The sequence below is a fragment of the Peromyscus eremicus genome, chromosome 6 (assembly GCF_949786415.1).
Source record: "Peromyscus eremicus chromosome 6, PerEre_H2_v1, whole genome shotgun sequence".
Classification (NCBI taxonomy): domain Eukaryota; kingdom Metazoa; phylum Chordata; class Mammalia; order Rodentia; family Cricetidae; genus Peromyscus; species Peromyscus eremicus.
The window spans coordinates 4,021,395-4,044,366 of NC_081421.1; the positions used below are offsets into that span (position 1 = coordinate 4,021,395).

The 22,972-nt window shown below is 45.7% G+C and overlaps 1 protein-coding gene across 1 annotated transcript; it reads right to left on the reverse strand.

Moving 5' to 3' along the window:
* Positions 1–22,925, reverse strand: Proser1 (proline and serine rich 1). The gene is made up of 13 exons (XM_059265142.1): positions 22,068–22,925; positions 19,471–19,536; positions 17,327–17,395; positions 16,551–16,645; positions 11,736–11,829; positions 9,596–9,706; positions 8,058–8,141; positions 6,692–6,770; positions 5,906–6,001; positions 5,611–5,655; positions 1,236–2,916; positions 778–928; positions 1–206 (listed from the first exon to the last, which is right to left on the reverse strand). The coding sequence occupies exons 1-13, from the start codon at positions 22,110–22,112 to the stop codon at positions 84–86; spliced, it is 2,739 nt and encodes a 912-aa protein (XP_059121125.1). The 5' UTR covers positions 22,113–22,925; the 3' UTR covers positions 1–83.
* Between the last annotated feature and the right edge of the window lie 47 nt (positions 22,926–22,972).

Genomic DNA, 22,972 nt, shown 5'->3' on the forward strand with positions numbered 1-22,972 from the left:
GCCAATTTCATATGTCAGATTGCTCATTGCAGTTCTTGGGCAAATTTCATGTTGTTCCCAAGAAGAATAAACATGTTTAAAATTCACTGCCATCCACTTTGGGATAGACCTGGTTGCAAAGAAAATGGTGTTCCAGGTGTGGAAGGATAGCTAGGGAATCCGTCTGGTTGGGCTGGGTAGCTCTCCAGAGCAGACGCCGAATGGACCTGCAGGAAAAGGCACACATAGTTAGCAGAGCCCCAGTTCATCACGCCTGGACCAGCTCCTACCCACATACAACCAGACAAAAAAGGACGAGTGGACAAAAATACTATTTTTAAAAATGTGGGAATCAGAGCCAGGCGAATCTTTTTAAGTTCGAGGCCAGCCTGGGCTACCAAGTGAGTTCCAGGAAAGGCGCAAAGCTACACAGAGAAACCCTGTCTCAAAAAAAAAAAAAAAAAAAAAAAATGTTAGGAGGTGGGTTTTGATGTTTTGTAGCAATAAGTTGCCTTACTGTTCATTATAGCTTAAGTATAAGACAAACTAAACTGTAATTGTCTTGACGTTTCATTTTATTAAGTCTCCAAATTGAGATTTAAAAACAGAACAAAACCTATAAATGGGAAAAACAATTCATGCATTTGGCTTCCACTATCTTTGTTACTTCTGAAAGGAGGTGAGTAAAACTTGTGAATTTGGGGAAAGCTGTTAGTCACACCAAACTCCTGACATCCTGCGCACACTGAGCTGTCAAGACGGTTCACCCCTTACCGTCTTAATCCAGACACTGCATACCTGCTGTAACAGAGCCGACTGCGCGGCTGCGCTGTGCTGCAACTCTTGCAGGGATGACTGCGAAGGAGTCTGGGAAAACCCAGGGATACCTGGGAGGGACAGAAGGCCTGGAAACACAGAGCTACCCGCAGCTTGGAGTCCAGATGACAAACTAAAAACAATCAGTAGAAAAACAGGTCAAACTGCAGACAGAAGAGGGAAAAGCTGCTTCCGTATTTGTTAAGGAGCAGCTTAAAGACGGCAAAAGCAAGTAAACAAATCAGCTGACACCTCTGTGCGACAGAACCGCGAAGTGAGCCACTCACGGTCGTAAAACTCACTCAGAGCGGCAACACTTTAAGCAAACCGAGTAACCACTCTACGGAACATGGCTGAGGAGTCATGGAACATTCTGGGCACCGGTCTTCTATCCTCCCACCCATCCGTGACCTGAGTCTGTCTGCAACCCAGTCACGTACCCTGCTTGGGCCACCAGGGCGGAGTTGAAGTTGGAACTGAAGGCCGAAGCAAAGCCGGGGAGGACGGGCGCAGGCGATGGGGCCGAGGCGGCCACCGGCAGTGGGGTGACCGCTACTGTGGAGGGCGCCTGCAGCCCCGGGAACGAGGGCAGCGCGGGGGCACCACTTGGGGCACTGGAGACAGGGAAGCCAGGGTAGGAGGGGTTGGAGGCGGGCAGCGGGCCCTGGGTGACGGCGAAGAGGGAGGGCACGGCGGTGGACAGGTTGAGTGGGAAGGCTGCAGGTGAGGCATTGGAGGTGGGCAGCACTGGGCGCATGGTCGCCGAGCTGGGATGTGCAGCTGCAGATGTGGTGGTGGATGGTCCCGCAAGGGACACAGCAGGATTGAGGGAGGGACTGCCGGGTAGAGGGAAACTGTTGGTCAACGAAGTGAATGGGGGAAGGGCAGTGAATACAGGAGCAATGGGCGTGGAGGACGCGTGTGGAGGAAGGGACATAGAACCAGCCAGGGGGTTGCTCAGGCTGGAGAGCCCGGACAGTGCAGGGTTAAGGCAAGTGGACACACTGATGGGCACTGAGGTCGTGGGGTATCCGCGGCCCAGAGGACCTGACAGGCTCAAGGTACTGCGAGCAGGAGTCCCGGGATGAGCCGGGCCTTTGAAGGCCGAGGGAGGGGGGCTTGTGGGCTCACTTTTGATCATAACAGGCACAGTTGCTGCAGCAGGGGTGGATGAGATGCCACCTGCATGGGGACCGTGCAGAAGCGAGCCTGAGGAGCCACAGCTGACTGACACTGCTGTGGAGGAGGGGGTAGCCAACGGAGACTGCGCAGGCAGAACTGGGGCTGCAGAAGTGGCGCTGGCCACAGGGGACTGCAGGCCTGGGAACATGGCCATCCCGGGGGTGGAAGACCTCTGTGCGGCAGCAACAGCCGCAGAGGCATAGCACTTGTTAGTGGCTGAGGCAGGAGAATCCGAGTTTTGATTGGGAAGAGAGGATAATGAAGCCAGCCCACTTGTGACCGCGGACGACAAGGCAGAGGAATTGATTAAGTGTGTGTCGTTTGACGTGAGGAAGCCTTTTAAGGCGGACAGAAGAGGGCTGTTTACACCATGTGGACCTGCAGCACTGGCAATCACGGAAGGAGCTGGGGTGGCTATGCCATGGGATGCCGGCGGGAAGGGCAAAGGCAGGCCCGCAAAGACAGATGACAGGGAAGCCGTGCTTGGGTTACTGGCTGACCCAGCGGTGGAGCTGGCCGAGGAGTGGCTGGTGAACGGGCCACAAGTGGAAGCAAATGTCTCACTGGAAGCCAGTGTGACCCTTGGTGTCGAGTTGGCCTGAGGGGAGGGGGTGGGGGTGGCAGAGGGACCTGGCAGTGGCACTAGGCCAGAGAAAATGGAAGGGACAGGAGCAGGTGTAGTGCTGTGGGCGGAGGTAACAGGTGTCACGGGCACCGAGGGAGTCCGGATCACAGTCGGGTTCGGTGTGGATGGCTGAGGCATTGGGAACACCGGAAGGGCAGTGTTGGGAGCACTCATCCCCGCCCCAGTGGCAGCTGCTGACGCGGATGGATGGTTTACTGCCTTGACTGGGGACACAGCGGGGACAGGAGTCGCAGCCGGAGTCGAAGGATTGGAACCATGAGGGGAGAAGAGTTGACTTGCTGGAGTGGGGAACGCTGGGGAGAGAAGAGGCAGGTTTACGCTGTGCTGGAATGTCCAGTTTAAGAGAAACAGAACCACATACCAGAGAACCAACGCAGACATGAGTGGTTCTTTTCATGTCTGAACCGCTAGGTGCCCTAGCCTAGCCTCGCTTTGGAGCTCCTGTGATCGGGAGGACAGCCATGCCCTGCCTGTGCCAGCCCATCAGCGAGGAGGCCTGGAGGAGCTCGAAATCGTTCCTCTTCTACTTTTCTGCTTTATAAAGTTGGAAGCACTTGGAAGTGACGAGGCACTGGCTTCACCCTGGAACCCTCCTCACTTGTGGAGAGCCCCTTCTCTAGAGGTCTGAACGCACGCACCGTCTCCCACCTCAGGACCTGCGGGGCCCACAGTCTGTGTCTGCAAACACTGACCAATGTACACCAGCCCCTAAGCCTCACTCGGCCTGTCCTGGGGGCTCCCTCAAGTGTAACGCTGTGTCTCTAATTCATCCTCTACCTCAGGCCTCTGTGTTTTAGAAAGTTTGTGTCAGGGATCCATACAGGATCACCTTAGAGGACAGCTCCCAAACCACCAAAGAAACTGTTCCCAGTATTATTTTGTGTTTGCTACACCATCCTTATTCGGATAAACCCTATGGATAATTAAAAGAAGGATTTGGGGTGATTTGTTCAACTCTGTGTCTGAGGCAACACAGACCGCTCCTCCCTCTATAGTCTAACACTTTTCAGAGAGTAAGACAGGACCCATGTGGAAAGCAGACTCTTGACCTGAGGATGCTCACATGGTCAGTGCGGCGATGGCCTGGTGGGGGAGGCACTCAAAGGGAACACCAGAACCAATCACTGCTTACAACTTCAAGTGCAGAGAGGCTGTGCAACTCTTGACATGATTTCAGAAAAGAAATGCCATAAGAAAATTAACAAACAATAGTATGAGAACTACAGATTCAGGGCGACACCATATCCATCTTTCTCATTTAGGGGTATTTTTTTTTTTTTTTTCCTGGTGTAGGGGCTTAAACTCAAAGCCTTGCACATGCTAAGCACATATACTACCAGATCCATGTTGTAAGCAGTGATTTAATTTCATGAAAATAAGACTTATTTTAGAGTCACCATGAAAACGGATCTGTACTGTACTTTCTGTATGTGTTTTGTAAGAACTAGAATCATCAGGAAAGAAATATGGGCCTAAGTCTGAGTTTGTAAATAACACATCAACAAATACATTGGTCCACAGTGGCCAGCAAGCATATGAAAATTCAGTCTTTTCACTGATATGCTGAGGACCACATACTTAATAACAAAGCTTGAAAAAGCAAGCAGGCCTTCCTAGAGTTCTCGGGGCCACTCCCACTGGAATTCTCTTAAACCACAAAGCAAAGGCTCTGTGCCATTAGCATTTCCTGCAGTAAGCTACAAAGCAAAACCTCAATTACATGTCAAATCATACATTCTTGTCATCTAATGTGGCTACTCACCAGCACACACTATCTATCACACCTCATGCTAGGTCACTTATGCCCACAATCCCATCTGTCCTCATATCAACCCTGAGACCAACACTCCTATTTTATATACAGGTAAACTGAGGTTTGGTGTGGCAAAGCCAGCAGCACTTAAAGATCTTGTAGTTAAGCAGCTTCATTATGGAGAGCATATGTTGGCTCAATCCCCCAACATAGCAAAAACCACAGCACAACAAATAATATCACAAGACTATCAAGTGATGGGGACCATGGTCTCACAACTATAGAGGTAGTCTTTATTACTATTTAGTAGTTTTTATAAGGGGGGATGTTTTTTAAATTATAAAACTAAATGTAAAGGTTTTAAAATTATTTCCAGCCAGGCAGTGGTGGTGCACACCTTTAATCCCAACACTCAGGAAGCAGAGCCAGTGGACCTGTGAGTTCGAGGCCAGCCTGGTCTACAGAGTGAGATCTAGGACAGGCACCAAAACTACACAGAGAAACCCTGTCTCAAAAAACAACAAAAAAAATCCATAAAGTTAAATGATTTGTTTACAGAGCTACGTGGCTCCATAGCAACGGTAAGAAATACTGACATCTGTCCTGTTCACTCTGCACGCCCTCCTTTACACAGGAGCTGCTGCACCTTCTGGGCGCCTTCACAGGGAGGGAGTGTCCCCACTGAGTGTCCCCACCTTGGCACAGTAATCAGGTTTCAGAGCTGCTCTTCTTCCCGAGAACTCCTATTCTTCCCTCTGCAGAAAGCATCTCTTCCTGTGGCCCATCCATGACTGGGGATGAAGCTGCCACCAGGAGGCGCCACCAAGGCCACCTGTGTTCTGTCCCTTAGCTGCTCCAGAGCCCCTTATCATTTTCCACATTAGGACTTACTAGACTTATTATCTGTCACAAAGGGTTATCTTTGTGTGCACATGAAAATCACCTTTCCCATATCAGAATGCTAAGTGAATACGGATGTACATGGCACGTGACCTTTACATTTCACAGAGTCTTGCAAACAGGACACAAAGTCATAAAATTAATTTAAATTCAGATAATATGTGCATTTCTTGGACGAAATCTATCATATCAAGTCACTCTTGGCAGGTACGCATTACTCTACACATAGGAGCCTCTCCGGAGACAGTCCACAGATGTCACACTCAAGGTCCCAGGAAGAACAGCCAACAATCATGGCAGACAGCAATTGTCTTTGGGTCATTTTGGTACTTACTTTGACTCTGTGCAGGTTTTGACTGACTGGAGAGGTCTTCATTGTCTATATAAAAATAAATGATTTCAAGCTTTAGTCAGATTATTCCCCATCATAATCACAGATAGATATCAAAAAAGGAAAATCAAGACATAATAAAATAGACACCATTGAGAACACTGAAGGAAAAATAGAGGACACAAGAAAGAATCATATCCATATGAATAAAACAGGTTGTTACTGTAGAGACATTTACAGATAAATTTATGTGCACTAGGTGACTTATTTTAAACAGTCTACTACAACAGGCTTTTACCTGTTCCTACTGGATTCGGAGTGTACGGAGGAGGGGGAGGGACACCTGGAGCTATCACATTGGCTAAGGGCACCAGACCTGCATTGTTGTAAGCACCTAAAACAGAATAGAAAAAGACAGAGAACTTAGTATCACTGGCTTCCAGTTAAATCTGCGAATATAGGTGTGCAGTTTATTTTAAATTCTCATGTCACAGAGATGCACCTCACATGGAGACAGTTGAAGTGAAGGCTGAGCAAGGGGAAGACAGCCCCTGCTGTATGTCCATTCCAGACAGCCTCTGAAAGATGAGGCGGGCTGAACCTTCCCCACCGAAGTCTAAGTACATATACTTGACCTTTTCTAAATGCATTGATGATAACTCTGAAAATCAGCTACCTAAGGAAAGGGCGTTTAAAGTCATTTATCAAAGTGAAAATCTCTAATAATAAAGTGATTAAAACAATCTGCAATTAACTTAATTAAACAATTAAATTAGGAAAACACCCTAAAAATAAACTATATCACTGGGTGGCAGTGGTGCACACCTTTAATCCCAGCACTCAGGAGGCAGAGCCAGGTGAATTTCTGTGAGCTCAAGGCCAGCCTGGGCTACATATTGAGATCGAGGACAGGCACCAAAACTACACAGAGAAACCCTGTCTCGAAAAACCAAAAAACCACCTATATCTTCAGCAGCTGGCCAGCAGCCAAATAAACTCTCAGAACTGAAGTGCTGCCCATTTCTCAAGGCTGTACAGTTTCATGAACAGCAAGGAGAAACAGTGAAAACCAGAAAGTGCTTACTTGGTGCAATAGTTGCATGTGGCCGGCAAGGAGGTATCGGGTAGGGGACAGGTTTGTGTGGATTGTACGTTGAGGGAGGCTGGAAAGGGAAGCACAGTGGTTAGACATCACGAAGAAACATCTGAAAAAGCAATACATGGTGCCTTTCAAAGCACCTCATCCTAAGAGGCTGAAGATGCCCCAGTTAACAAAGCTTCCGACTAAGGAAGTAGGTTCTTTTTCAATTCCAAAGGTACAGCTTGCCAAGCACGCTGTGTTCTGTTTATTTTAGCAATCAAACATCCTTAATCATCTCCGACAAAGGTAGACCTGACTCTGAACAGTAGGTGCCTTTCTGGTTCAGCCTAGGCCAGTCCCAGAAATTCCTATCTTCACTATGAAAACATACAGAATCTTGGGCTGGAGAGATGGCTCAGAGGTTAAGAGCACTGACTGCTCTGCTAGAGGTCCTGAGTTCAATTCCCAGCAACAACATGATGGCTCACAACCATCTGTAATCAGATCTGGTGCCTGCTTTTGGCCTGCAGACTTACAGGCAGGCAGAACATTGTATACATTAATAAATAAATAAATCTTAAAAAAAAAAAAAAAAAAAAGAAAACATACAGAATCTTTAAGGTTTGGTCTCTCCGACACCTAATGACCTCAAGGGCAATGTCCTCTTAACTTCATTGGAATCTTAGCACCAGGACCATCATTAGCACCTGGCCATTTGACGATTATTACACAATGAAACAGGAATTCAAGTTTTTGTTCTTCTGAAACCTATAGATTCACAAGTACTTTCTTTTACAGTTGATGGCATTTACAGAATTTCAGGTATCCAAAGCTACACTAAATGCTGTGTTCTACCCAGAGCGAGAGAGCAAGCAGGTGTCATTGGGCCAAGGGAGACACTGGGGAAGGGACCCTTTCCTCCTGGCCTCATAAACAGTCTCCATGGACTCTCCTATCAGGTGAATGGGTGGAGAATGCAAGGCCCCTATGGGGGCCACTAGTAAGCACTTAAGCACCTCCTCCACTCAGGAGATCCCATTCTCCTGCTCCCTTGAAAGGACAAGCCCTGGCTGTTTCACTAACATTAACACTAATTAGCTGACAGAATCCTGTCTAAAATAAACACCACACTCCAAGCTTCATCTGAATAGATGAATGTGGCTAGATTATTTTAACTTTAAAATAAAACTTACCCTCCAAAGAGCCTTGAACACTACTAAGTCTTTATACTACAGACCCTAGGCCATTCTCTCTGCTCTGGAATTTCTACTACATTTAAACTTTGTAACACATAAAAAACTTAAACTTTATACAGAAAGCTACACATACAGGAATTAACACTTGTTTCCTCTTTTACTTCAACACATACTGGTTTGGATGGTCCAAGAATCCGTGCTGCTATTCCTTTGCCTTCATTGGTACATTCTTCACCGTCCTTTTTCAGAGGAGTTCCCTATTTAAAAACAATAAACGTAGCTGAGACCTTAGACAACAACAAACAGCTAGCTGCCTGACCTCTCTTAACCTTACACACACACACACACACACACACACACACACACACACACACACACACCAACTTTAATTCCAGTGTCCATGATTCAGAAGCTGAAAGAAAAACCTGGCAATCAAGACCCCATTAGAGACTGCTCTATAGACCAGAACAGAATAAGCTTATTCTGACCTATTCTATATAAGTCTGTCCTCTCAGGCTGTGTCTTTAGGTAGGACACACTGGGATGAAGCCCGGCTTCCAAGATGGCCCCACTACTCCTTGCCTCCCACCATCCATCTCAGAATAACTAGGGCTGACTGTGTCACTAACATGACATTAAAGAATGGCACTGACTCCCAAAGCCAAGTCCTCAGAGGCCAGGCCTTCCTGAAGCTGCCCTGCCTCCCCTTTCCATGTACTGTAGAAACTGGCTCCCATGTCATGAGGGTGCTCAAGTCCTTGCGGTGAGCAACAGAGACTCCTGACGACAAGCAACACTAACTTGCCAGGCATTTAAGTGAGCCTGGAAAGAAAAGAACATTTGTGTATGCCAGTCAAGCATCCGGATGAAACCCGAGCCAGAACTACAGAGCTAAACCACTCCCAGCTTCCTGAATCACGAAAACTACAGGAGTACAATGTGGTGGTTCATGCCTTTAACTCTAACAAAATAGAGACAGTGGTGGATGATCTCTGTGAATTCCAGGCCAGACTGGTCAGCTAAAGCTACAGAGTAAGATCCTGTTTCAAAAGACCAAACCCAAAACACAAACAAATAAAAACTATTGGAAATAATAAATGTTTACTATTTAATCCAGGAGGCTCCGAGGTTGTGACATAATCCATGGAAATGTAACAACTTTTTTTTTTTGGTTTTTTGAGACAGGGTTTCTCTGTGTAGTTTTGTTGCCTGTCCTGGATCTCACTCTGTAGATCAGGCTGGCCTCGAACTCAGAGAGAATCGCCTGGCTCTGCCTCCCAAGTGCTGGGATCAAAGGTGTGCGTCGCCAACCCACCCCCACCCCCCCACCCCCTGGCTTAAAGGTAACAACTTTTGAAAAGGTTATTTTCCAAGGGCTCTGAGGACCACCCACTGGTATCCAAATAAGCTTCTTACAGGGCTTCATCATGCCGTTTCTGACATGGGTTCTCAGATACACAACTGTCAAAAATGCTGAGAACACTTAGAAAAGAAAAGGCAATATCATCCTTTGGCGTGTTCTGAAGGTAACAGTCAATTAGTGGCATTTACACATGAACTTTCAACTATCAATTAAGTTGAAGACATGAGACTGCCTCCCTTTGCAGAAGCATCATAAGCTGGCATGTTCTCGTATGCAGCACATAAATGTACAATCTGCTACAGGCACCCTTAGTCATGGGAAATTTCATGTAGGTAAAAGCATGCTTACAGGGAAAATCCCATTTATGCGGCTGGGTTTTCCTTTGGGATAAGGGTTTCCTGGGATGGTTCCACATGAAGATATCATGGCGTGAGGTGCTTTGCAGCCAGCTTTGAAAGCCTGTAATTGCAAAAAAGAGGATAGTGATTAACAAAAATCAAACTCATCAAGTCAGGTATTCCAGATAACAGGAAGTCTAGCTAAAGCCATGAATTAAGGAAATAGCATGGCATTCACACATTCACCCATCAATCACCACAGACCTACATGAAGGGTGTGTCCAAAGAGGTCAGAGTTATTATGGTCAAATTATTACCATGGTTACATTACCAGACCACCATCACAAGTGCTATGAGCAACAGGTTCAAGAGAAGTCTATTATTTAGCAGCAGGGTATGGTGCACACCTTTAATGCCAGGACCCAGAAGGCAGAACTAGGCAGATATCTATGCATGTGAGGCTAGCCTGGTCTACATAGTGAGTTCCTGTTCCATTTCATTGAGACTGCTCTGAAAATGTTTACTGCTTAGCTGAAAAACACACACACAAGTAATGTGGGTTGGGTGGTTCTGCTGTTAAAACGCTCTTGCTGCTTTTGCAGAAGACCTGGTCCCAAGACACCCACACTGGGCAGCTCATTTGCTACTGCCACTCCAGGTGATCTGGCACCCTCTTTTGGCCTTCACAGGCATCCACACGCATATGCACATACCCACATGCCAAAGTAAAAATAAAACAAATCATTTTTAAAAGCTTAAAAAACAACCCTAGCCAGGTGGCGGTGACACACACCTTTAATCCTAGCACTCGGGAGGCAGAGGCAGGCAGATCTCTCTGAGTTTGAGGCCAGCCTGGGCTACAGAGAGAGATCCAGGACAGGTACCAAAACTACACAGAGAAACCCTATCTTGAAAAACCAAAAACCAAACAACCCTAAAGAGCCAGACTACTGAAAAGCAAGAATGACTTATCACAGTGTTCAGTTGTGAGACACAGGGGATGGATTTAGGTCTATGGTGTTTACATGGCACCCTCAGCTTCTAAAGTAGCATCTTAGACACACTGAACTGGTGCTCAGGGCTTTGTAAGGCCAAAACACTCCAGTGGATATAGACTGTATTATAGGAATACCCAACTGCACTTAGATAATATGTGCAGTATACACAAAACAGTCATATTCATATCAAAGTACTTACAGGGATGCTGTTTGTATAATTATTTTTATAAATTCCCAACACACACAATCACATTAATTATATAATCCAGCCTCCAACCTTAAAACACCTCCAACACCTCAACCTTAAAAAAATTTTTTTTTCCACCTCAATTTGGTCATAATAAACAACACTGGGCAAATGCCCTTACATATAAATTTGTGTATTTCTACTTATTTCCTTAGGACAAATTCTTAATAGAACTTTTGGACTAAAACATAGGAACAATTTAAATTAATTCATTTACATTAACAGTGTTCCATTATACAGAACACATGGTCCCAGAACACACGACCCCAACATTGTGTCAAGAAATCCAGTGAGAACGCTGTTAAAGCGATGTGGGGTGAGGCTCATCTCCACAAGGAAACAACTAGGAGGCAGAGCTGCCCTTCCTGAACTCAGGAGGCTTTAAAGATCACCCAGGCGAACATCAGGGCCCTCAGAGAGCATGCTGTACCTCCGTCAAGCAGGCTTCGACTTCTGTGGAGAGGCAACATGATCTTAGGAACTTACAAGTGTGAATGGCAAGTCAAGGTTCCAATGCTTGGGTAGATACCCTGTCCCTTTTAGAGATTTTTGTTACTGCTGTGGAGTTTTGTCTTAGTATTCATCTCCTATGAATTTGATTACTATAAGTCTGCTAACAATGTGAAGTTATTGCTCCTAAGCATGTGAGGATCAAACGCTTGGCACCAGGGCAGAACTCCACAGGGGAAAGATGCAGATGCCCTGCAGGATGAACCACTGCTGGATTTTCACTCCTGAGTGACCTCAGCCCCCAACAGCTTCTTCTACAAGGCCCTATTGTGCACCCTGGCTGGCAAGAATGTCTCTGTCTAAGCTAGTCCCCAACCCTGCCATAGTGAGGCAAGTGCTTCACTACTCACAGACACCCAAATCCAGCACAGCATCTGCACAGTTTTGAGGATTACCTGCTCCAGGACTCTTTTGCACCGTTTCTTCTCCGACATGTTGATCCTGAATAAATCTTCAATGGGACGAGAGTTCTGTGCATCCACAATGTTTCTGTCAAGGAAACACGACTTAGCTTCTGTTTGAGGATCCAGATACACACAAAGGTCAGAAATGTCTTTATGACATGCTTTGTGTTTATGGACATAACAATACATACCAGACTGTAAAATATATTCCCTATGAATATGCAACTTGCCCACCTTTAAACTTTGCTTAAGGATCCCTTTTCTTCTCTTCAATCTCATGCTTACATATGGTTCTCAAAAGTCAAATGAGGAGCATTCTACAGCCTACATCACTCTATCACTTTTGTAATTGAAGGGTCTGAGGTACAGGTGTCCTGCTTAATAACTCTCCTACACTTTTATCATCTTGCCTTTTGAGTTACTCAGGATAGGAAGGAGGCAAAGCAAATGCTGAAATGCAGGGTTGTGAAGCAGCCCTTAGACTGTGAGCTATGACCACAGATATAGGAGGCACCTATTCCTCTGTGAGCTAATGACCACATACATAGGAAGTACAGGAGTCCTGACTATGTTTTGGGAGGCCAGCTCCCACCTTTTACAGAGTTCCTATGAGGAGGAGAGAGGCTTAAGGAATTAGTAGATACAAAAAAAAAAAAAAAAAAGAAGAGATGAGACAGACAGAAACACAGGATAGCTTCGGGAGGACCTGGATCAAAATCCATCGGCCCCTTCTGTCTCTTCAAAAGGGCTTTTTATAACAATGCCAAGGGGCAGAGCAAAAGACTCCCCCCCCCCCCAACTAGATCAAAGCACACAACACAGGCCAAGTGCAGACCCTTCCAAACATCTGGTAACCACGCTCGTGGTCAGTCCATCTCCTTATGCAGCCCTGCTGGGTAAAGCAAGCTCAGATCTCACTAGAAAACCACTGTGGGCTTCCACAGGTCTTCCCTGTGGGTCCCCCAGGCCCCTCATATAGGCTGTGCCTGTCTTAGGTCATCCTTCTTTACTAATCTTCCTTACCCATTGTGGAGATACACTTTCTATCAAGCACAATTTCCATCAGGCATACTCTGGCTTAGGTTGGAAGCTATCAAGAAGGAAGTTGCCTGTCTTTGACTACCAGCCTCTGGCAGGAGGTGGTAGAGAGCTTAACTCAGCTCTGACTCAGGTCCCTACTAAGAGCTTGCAAATAGTTGGAACATCCACAGCATTATCCATAGCTCCCACACCCCCCATTAAAGGAGAAGAGGATGATAAAGATGGAATGTTCTTTTTTTTAATGGGTCTTAAGATGTCTGTAACAGCCTTAGCTGTACCAAGCCCCTTTCTAAATCAAAACTCCCAATGCAAATGCATCAAATAAACTGTATCAAACTTAAAGATTTCCTCACCTTTTACCAAACCATGGTTCATAAATAAGTTAACATAATTCTCATATGAACATTACTATACATATTTACAACTAACATGAATATCACTATACTTATTTATACTTTTTACAAACATATTCAAAAGGAAACTCTATAGAACTATTTTACAAACTTTAGCACACATCTAGAAGAAATTTCTTAAAAGAACTATTTAGTTTTTTTTCCCAACAAGACAGAGTATATGAATTGAGAATCACCACAGTTAAAACTACAGGTGAACTCAAAACTGCTTCATTTTTGAAGTTCACAGTCAGTTTTGATAACATCCTTAAAGTTCCCCTGACTGTTGAAACCAAAGCCTAATTTGTCAGTGGCTCTAGAGTTGTTGTTTCCAACTCCCTGGACCTTGGGATTCAGTGAGTGCTGTTGCTAGGGGGCTGTAACACTTGCTGCCAGTGGCTATAACACTCGGTGCTAGCAGGCTGTAACACTTGGAGCAATGCCACTCCCCCAAAGTCACCTCTCCCACCAGGCCCTTTCAACCATTCCAGAACTGGCAGAAAAGTGCCCAGCAGTAGATGATAGCTTATCAGGGGATGTCCCTTAACTCACTGCAGCTCCTCTGAGTGCCACAATTCAAACAAGCATTGCTGAAACTTCACTCCTAGCTACAGCAGCACTTTATGGCAATCTTTCCCCAAGAACCTTGCCTCATGGCAGGGATGGAATTACCATATTGAGCTGCTGTAAAGCTCTTATAAAAAACTTCCTAGCCAGGCAGTGGTGGCACATGCCTTTAATCCCAGCACTTGGGAGGCAGAGGCAGGCAGATCCCAGCGAGTTCGAGGCCAGCCTGGTTTACAAAAGTGAGATCCAGGACAGCCAAGACTGTTACACAGGGAAACTCTGTCTCAAAAAACAAAAAAACAAAAAAAAAAACCTTCCTGTGCAGCTATTAGGAACCATCTTTCTTAAAGGAACCTGAATTGAAACCAAAGCAGTGTGGCTCCAGCTTTTCTGGAGAAATGTCGGCAGCTACGGTACTATTAGAGCTCACATTTCTTTGTTCCACACACCTCACCAAACTCAGGCAGTCATCAAACTTGATGTGGTAAATGAGGGTGCAATTTTCCCCCTTAGTTTTTTGAAGCTGCTTTTTAAGATTACCATGAGCTCTTTTAATGATGCCAATGTTTCTCTCTTGTATTTCAAGCACAACCAAGTTTTTAATTTGCTGTTAAGTTTTTTCCTTCTGGTGTTCAAAATACTTTCCCTTGCTTTCTAAATGGTTTCAAAGTGGCTTGTTGACAAATGGCATTAACATTTTAATTGCTTCCGGGCTTTGATCACCTACTTCTCCTTCCTAAGAGGTAAACTAAACTTTCTAACAGCACTTGGGAAAAAGCAGCATTCTGAGGCTGAAAAGGCGGAGTTTTTGGTCAGTGCAGTACCGGCAGTATTTCCCTTGAGTGTTTTGCTGCTCCGTCTGAGTTTCTCTCCGGGCCTGCTTATACTGCCAGGCTGTTACAAACTACATTTCCAAAGCTGCCTTTCTGAGTCTGGGAGAAATCCCAGCTGAGGGGCATTGCTTCTCCACCTCTCCAGGTCAATGAAAAGAGTACTTAAATAAAAGCTTTTTTCAGAGTTTTTTTCCACAGATAGATCTTCTTTGTCCTGGCTTCTCCCCTCCCCCAAGATGCAAAGTCCCTTCAGGCACTACACTAAGAGCACCACACTCTTCTCCCACAGCTGGGCCCAGCCAAGTGTCCCACAGCAGCTGAGCCTCCTCTGCACCTCTGCACATGCTCTGTCCTTAGCTGCTTTTCTAAGACTGGCTTGAAGGGGAGACAGGACTAGCAGTGCTAACCGTGAGGGTCTGCAATGCTCTAGGGGATTGTGTTCCCTCCAGGTGAGTCTCATTTTTCCCTTACAGAAAGAAGAGAGATCGGAGAGGGAAAGATCTGAAAAGCTTCCAGTTTTTAAAAGAGAGATTACTAAGTTTTTCTCAAGACTTCTGTTCCCTTAAATCTGACTTCATGGTCAAGAAGAAACTAATCCTAATCAAGTGGTGTTATCCGCAAGCATTTTTATCCAATGGCACTGGAGGTGGAGGGTTTTGTCTCACCTGAATTCGCCTCAGGGAAAATTTTTTCCCCTGCTAATTAGGACTCAGATATAAGCTGTCCACAGGCCAAAATCTTCCACAGGAATCTTTTTCTGCCCTGTTTTCCTCATAGTACTTTTGTATGACTCCGATTCTTCCCCAGGGGTATGTGTTCAGAGTCCCAAGAACACAGCTCCTCTGCCTTGTTGCTTTTCTTACCCTAAGTTTTTCCTATACTATATTCCTATAGTCTACCTTACCCTAAGTTTTTCCTTTTAATAGCTAGAAATTAAGAGAGAAAGAAAGAAACCTAGACAAAGAGAGATACTCGCTGCAGCCCCCCCCCCCCCAGGGTTTCTCTGTATAGTTTTGGAGCCTGTCCTGGATCTCGCTCTGTAGCCCAGGCTGGCCTCGAACTTACAGAGATCCGCCTGGCTCTGCCTTCCGAGTGCTGGGATTAAAGGTGTGTGCCACTGCCACCTAGCCAGCCTAATTATGTCTATACTGCTTTATATTTACAGTTATAGCTCCGGAAGAATAAAATACCACTGCCTTTAACCTACAAAACCAGATAAGCCCAACTGCTTCCTTGGGTTTCTTTCCTACTCTCACTTAACTTCCTCTGCACCCAAGTCCCTAGTTCTGACGCCATCTGTGGGAGGCCAGCTCCCACCTTTTACATGGTTCCTACCAGGAGGAGAGAGGCATAAGGAATTAGTAGATACAAAGCGGAGATGGGACAGACAGAAACACAGAATAGCTTCAAGAGGACCTGGATCAAAATCCACCAGCCCCTTCTATCTCTTCAAAAGGGCCGAGTAAAAGACCTCCTCCATGCTAGATCAAGGCATACTGCACAGCCCAAGTGCAGATCCTTCCAAACACCTAGAAACCATGCACATGATCAATCCATCCCCTTATGCAGCCCTGCTGAAAAAGCAAGCTCAGATCTCACTAGGAAACCTCTGTGGACTTCCACACCATGTAAAGATACTAGAATCCAGTACTGTGCTTTCACAGAATGTGGGCATTTTTGTTTGTTTGGAGACAGGTTCTTACTGTCTTACTCAGGGTCCTCTGTTTCAGCTTCCTAAGTTCTGAGGTGACAGATGTGTGCTATCACACCCAGCTGTTTTCACAGATTATTTCATTAGAGTTCTGCTTCCTTATGTGATCGACTCATTAACACAGATCATTTTTCATAGACTATTCCATCAGCATTCTGCTGCCTCTTTTAACTGTCACATTAACCCAGATCAATGACTTTAAAAGGCAGGTAAGCTTTAAGCTTCCAGATTTGAACAGGCAGTAAAAGGAGTGAGTACTCACGAGGCCAAGAGCTCCAGAGCAGCCAGTTTGTCTTTACTGAAGGTGAAACAGCTGAGGATGCTGACCACTTCCGCTGGGTGGACAGCCACCATTTTCTATCACAAAAAACAACGTGTTTCAACATGAGACTTCTGTGCCAGACCTTACCTGCTTTGAGGAACTATAGTTAAATTGTTAGTATAATCATTTCGGGACACAGCTACATCTTGGTAAGCTCCAGCAACCTAAGGGAAATCCTAAAAATACTGAATTAAACTTGGACTCTTTAGTATAATCATTTCAGAAGCAGGTCTAAGTTCTACATGCGTGTTTTCCTATGTGCTCACCTGCAACAAGTGTAAATCCCTCTGAACGGCCATCTACAGAGCTGCCATTTACACAGGGGACTCAACTCTTGGTGCAAGGCACAGGAGTCACAGTCGGGGCAAGGACTGAGCTTCAGCTTTCCTTATGACAGGGCTGCCTTTAGTCTAAAGTGATGCACGGTGGGAGATGCTGCAGAATCAAAATCCTAAGGGTCTAGATCCCAGGAGCCTGCTCTGCAATGAGCACATTCCCTCCATCTGCCAGTTAGGACTGGTACAGAATTTAACAGCAGCACAATGCAATTTCACACCCTGGAAGGCTGTAACTTTTAACACAGTTATCGGAGTATCACAGTACAACGGAATGTAGGTTAGCTCCTCCAATACAAACCACAACTTGATCTGGATTATGCAAAGATGGGGGAAGGAAGCGTTGCTACTTTGCACAGGGGAGAGAAGGGAGTCACTCACATGCTGTAGTGCTTTCATGGCCTTCAGCTGCGGCTCTGCCCAGGAGAAGTACCTTAGGAGGTCAACCACCTGCAAGCAAAGAGTCACATTACTCAGCTCTGTTGACAGTGTCTGCACACATCTCTTGAACATAGCTGTCAACATTTGGAATTCCCGTCACCATGTGTGGGAGATGAGCATGGCACTAGAGTCTAACAGTGTGACAAAGTATAACCATTTTAGTAAAACCTAAAACTTCCGTTTCATAGCAGCACAGTTCTCATATCATGTGCTTAAGAGTCACATGATGCCAACAGCTTCCACAATGGATAATGTGGATAAAGAATGTTCATATCACCATAGAACCTTCTACTGGACAGCACTGGTCTAGAAAGAAAGAAAAACATACAGGACTGGAGAACAGGAAGGTGGGAGGAGACACTGCCAGCCGAACCATGACAAGCAGCATGTGAAGATGCCGGTAAGCCATGAGCCACGTGGCAAGGTATAGATTTATAGAAATGGATTAATATAAGAACAGTTAGCAAGAAGCCTGCCACGGCCATACAGTTTGTAAGCAATATAAGTCTCTGTGTGTTTACTTGGTTGGGTCTGAGCTGCTGCGGGACTGGCGAATGAGAGAGATTTGTCCTGACTGTGGGCCAGGCAGGACCAGAAAAACTCTAGCTACAGACTGGCAAGATGTCTCAGTGGGTAAAGGTAATTATCATAAAAACTGATGACCTGAGTTGGATACCTGGGACCCATGTGTTAGAGACAAAGACACCCACCAGCTGTTCTCACATTACCACATGAATACAGCGGCATTCCCTGTCCATTCCCCTAAATAAATGTTTTTTCCCTTCCTTCCTTTCTTCTTCTCTCCCTTTCCCTCCCTCCCTCCCTCTCTCTTTTTCTTTTTCAAAGAACGAGGCATACAATCTAGAGTTGGCCTGGTGGTACACGACTGTTAACACCAGCTAGGCAGGAGGCTGAGGCAAGAGAATCTTAAGTTCAAGGTCAGTCTCAGCAACTAAGCAAGTCTCCATCTTAAAATAAAAAGTTTAAAAAAAAAAAAAAAAAAAAAGAGGGCTGGGATGTAGCTCAGCAGAGGGGCACTTGCCCAGCATGTGCAAGGCCCTGGGGTTTAATCTTTAGTACCACAAAAGAGATAAATTATTTAAAAAATAAAGAAATCCAGGAAATGGTGTGTACTGAGAGGACAGGAAAAGTTAGACGGAAGTGGAATGTCAGCTTGGTGATGTGAAAACACTACAATTAGAAAAGTACACAGCAAGGGTGGCAGCTGGGATCATTCACGAGGCTGTGTGGTGACTGAATGAAGGTCTGCAGGTCTACTTCTGCCCTTGGATTTGAATCCTCAGAGCACACTAGAGTCAGTCACAGCTCTAACTCAGTACTGCACTGTGAGAGTCAGGGAGACAGGATCTCAGGTGCCCTACCACCACCCACAAACAGAGTCCTTGAAGCAGGCGTCAAGATTGCATGATGGCAGTCAGGAGTGAGCAGAGCACTCAGAGTCCCTCACCACTGTCTTGAAGGAGACCTCCAAAGAGGAGCACGGAGGGGTCAGTCTGTCGGCTGTGCAGCCAACAGTTCAGCATTTATTCTTGTCTTCATTGGCCATACAGTGAATTTCAGAACTGTTATAAATACTATACAAATTTAGTAAAATTTACAAATCCATAAACTCAAAAATTGTTACTAAAGACTAGGATTTATGTGTATGAACGAGTGTTCTGCCTGCATGTATGACTGTGCGCATACCACACGTGAGCCCGTTGCTCCAGGAGTTCAGAAGGCATCAGAGGCCTTGGAACTGGAGTTTTGGATTGTTGTGAGCCAGCATGTGGGTGCTAAGAGACAAACGTGGGTCTTCTGCAAGAGCAGAAAGTATTCTTAACCACCCAGCCATCTTGAGCCCCAAGTTCATAAACTTTTGATATTTTTTTTCCCAGATTAGCTGACAGTTTAAGTTGCTTTTTAAAAAGATACTGTGTTTTTCAATAGCCTTATAGTAGGAACCGTGATATAAGTGCATAGCCCAGAAGGCAGCCAAGTCAAAGCAATCCTGAATGGATCCAGTAGGTAAACAGACACTAAGCAGAACACTAGTCTAAAAAGGCTTTGAAAATGACAAATACCTGTTCACTGGAGAAGTACCCATGAACATACTCAATTGCTTTCAATTTATATTCTGTCAAAACCGCCTAGAAAGGGGGGGGGGGGAAGAATTAATATACATCAGCAGCATGTTAATATGCAGTTACCCAAATTACATTACTCCCCTCCCCTCTACACACACACACACACACACACACACACACACACACACACACACACACACACACACACACACACAAAACCTGATAGAGACTGGTCTCATTCAGCTCGGTCTGGAAACAGCAGCAACTAAGGCAATAAGAAATCCTACCTTTTAGACCATCTGGGTCTCCAGGAACACTTACACAAAGGGATTAACATTGTAACAGAGTCAACACTAGTAGAAATTAAGTGTCAATTTCCTGAACGTCTCATCAGTTTCAATTTGATACAAATTGCCATGCCTTTTCCTTTTTCTTCCTATAGAGGCCTCACTATGTAGCCCAGGCTGGCCTGGAACTAGCACTGTGGCCCTCAACAAGTACTTTAGAGCTTGCTTCCTCATTCATAAAGGGGAACCCAATCATAATCCTCACAATCAGAGAGCTGACCCACAGCAGGTGTTTGGTAAATGGCTTCTTTCCTCTCTGGGACCTTTGACTTAACACACCAGTCAGGGCTAACGGAAGTCCGGTAGACTCCTCTCAGAGATGGAAAGATCAAGCAAACGACCAGGGCTTGGAAGGCACTTGTCTAAACTACTGACTAGCCATTTTCTCCTCACTACAAACAGCTACAACATTTGTATTTCCCATATATATCATTCTACTAGGAGCAAATGCAACGACCAGGCAAAACATTCAGGGTGCTCAACAGTTTAACTTTTACATGGCACTCTGGGTAACGCACCCTGAGGCGTGTGATCATCATCGTTACAGAGACAGTCGAAAGCAAGGTTCAGGACCAAAGCCTGGCTTGAGCGGATGACATACCAGTCAAGTCTCAAACCTTCCCTCAATGCTGGCGAGGGCCAGCTGTGGCCCCACACACAGAAGATGGAGCTCAGGGTTACAGCGGTTAATACCAAACTCCTGAGGGAGCATTGGCTACCTAAGGCAGCTTGGCTTGCCAGCTGTAGATTTGGGAGTACAACACCTAACTCCACAGATTAGGAAGCCGAAGTCAAACAGGAAGTGCTTACTAATTAATAGCTCTTATTATCCTATTATTATTTTTTTTGGAAAAAAAGATGCCTCTCCTATTTTCCTCTAAGGGTCTTCTTAGAAGTCTCTACTTTAAATGACAGAGTATCAGCCAGTATTATCTTGGATATCCAAAACAGGTGACCTGATTAAAAGTGACATTTACAAAGTCTAAGCGCAATTTCTAACAATTCTAGCACCACCCCCCTCTAGACATGCCTCTGTTTTATTCCACTATAGTAGACTAAGAGCGCCAATGTGCTTCTCCATCTGGCAAAGTCAACCAGCAGCACGCTTTGATTTAAGACCAGAAATGTGGACTTAAAGGCTGCCTCGGATGAGCAGACTTTCATCTCCAGAACCTTTCCAAGTCCCTCTTTCATATTTATTACCAGACATTTTTACAAAGCTGAGAAGGCAGAGGATATACACACGGATGTTTGCATTGCTCCAAAGCAGAAGTCTGAGCTCAGGTCTACTTTAACTTAAAATTGATTTTCTCACAGAGCGGTTAAAAAGCAGCACAGGAACCAAGTGTGGCAAATTCTAAGTACACGATAAAGTGACATTTGTTTCAAATTTTAATTAGACAAAGAGAATCTGCAACAGCAGAAGTCTACTTGAAGAGAAAAAAAAAAAAACCCAGCACCATCAAATATGAGAGATTAATCCCGTTAATTTGAAAAGAGCGAGGTCTTGCAAAGAGCAAAAGAGAACCATAGGCCTGGCGGCAATTTTTGCAGTGAGTCTTACAAGCTGAAAATAAGGATAGCAGTGTATGGAAATAAATCTTCTGGTGCCAGTTAGGGGCACCTGTTTGAGATGCCAACTAGATGCAGGACAGCCCAGTGCGAGCTGTGTGGTGGTGGCTCACGGTCACAGCACTACCTTTTCTGTCTAATAGGTCACCTCTTATTTTTGCACTTTTAGACTCAACACTTCATTCTAAAATGTTTGCTGTCTGGTTCCTCCCAGAAAACAGGAAATATAAAACTATCTCAAAAAGCAGAAGGAAAAGGAAAGCCAAGGCAGGGAACACATTTTTGCCCAGCTTGAGATTCAAAAAGAAACTTTCTAGGTATTACTTATTACTTCCAATATGGAGTCACTCCTGTTACTGAAACATGGAAACACTGAATCTAATGTCATTCAACCAAAAGGCAGAGTTATGAAGGATTTACAGTTGGCAACGGAACCGTGGGCAGTCCAAACGTAATTCCCGTACCACAATGATTTCTCAAGGTTATCAGTCAGTTGGCTTATCTTCTATTTGAGCCCTGCAATCTGCCAAGAAGCAAGCTCTTACATTACACAGGAAAGTTGAAGTACCTTTGGCGATGTGATGACTTATTTTGCACCATCTACACACAACATCTCAAAGAAAAGTAAGCCACTTCAATTATCTCAGAAGATTTTTAGGGATCAAGGTCAATTACCTTTCGAATTTCATCCAGCACCGTTTCAAAGGACTTTTTGTCCATCTTGAGTCCTATTCCGACGCGGCTTCTCACAGTTCTACTTGCAATTACGAAACGCTCATCCCAGGTCCGCCCCGCGGATAATACACCAGGAGGAAAAAAAGGAGGCGACGACGAGGTAGAGAGTATTGTAAACTGCCCCCGAAACAAAGCAAAAATCCCCAAACGGAAACTTAGAAAAAGTTTTTATTTAAAAACAGACTTCAGTAGGTTCTTCGCACAAAGCTTGAGCAGCTCGGAGCAGAAGAGGGCTGGGGCGTTTGCAGAAACCAGGGCTCCGGAGGGGGCTGAGGGCCGGGCGCTCCGAGGGGAGGCCGCTGAGCCACGCACAGCTCCCCGATGCGATCCCGGACACTTGGCTCCCGAAGGTGCTCAGCCTCGACACTCTGCCCGACCCCGGGGTCCCGCAGCTCCGGCGGCCGGTGGCCCTGCAGGTTCTTTGTTACCCGTTTCCGTAGCTTCCGGGAGCGGGCCGGCGGTCGGGGCGCACTAGGAGCGGGGCGAACGGGGACGCAGCCTCGTGTAGGGAGACCCTCGAAGACCGCAGCGCGCACACGGCCAGACGCCCTCCAGGAGTACCCCTAAACGCCCCCACCACCTCCAGGGGACCTTCGAGAGAACGCGTCGCGTCGATAAAACGCAACTGCGCACCCGCCCGTATGAGTCGCTATTGCCCAAAAGACAGTAGTTGGGGTGGGGGTGAATGGGTAGGGTCCTAGTGTGGGAACATAGGCATCCATGGCAGATGCCTGAATACTTTTGAAAGAGATGTGACTGAAGTCCTTTTCAGAGCGTCGGAGTCATTGTCTTGGTGTCATGGTCCTCTTAGTCTTGAGTTTTGTGGTGCTATGTCTTGATTATGG

Coding starts and splice junctions, on each gene's coding strand:
- Proser1 (XM_059265142.1), bottom strand. CDS start 22,112: ATGGACAAAAAGTCCTTTGAAACGGTGCTGGATGAAATTCGAAAG. Junction 9,707..11,735: donor GCAAAAGAGTCCTGGAGCAG/GTAATCCTCAAA, acceptor TTGCAATTACAG/GCTTTCAAAGCTGGCTGCAA. Junction 2,917..5,610: donor AAAACCTGCACAGAGTCAAA/GTAAGTACCAAA, acceptor TTCTCTCCCCAG/CGTTCCCCACTCCAGCAAGT.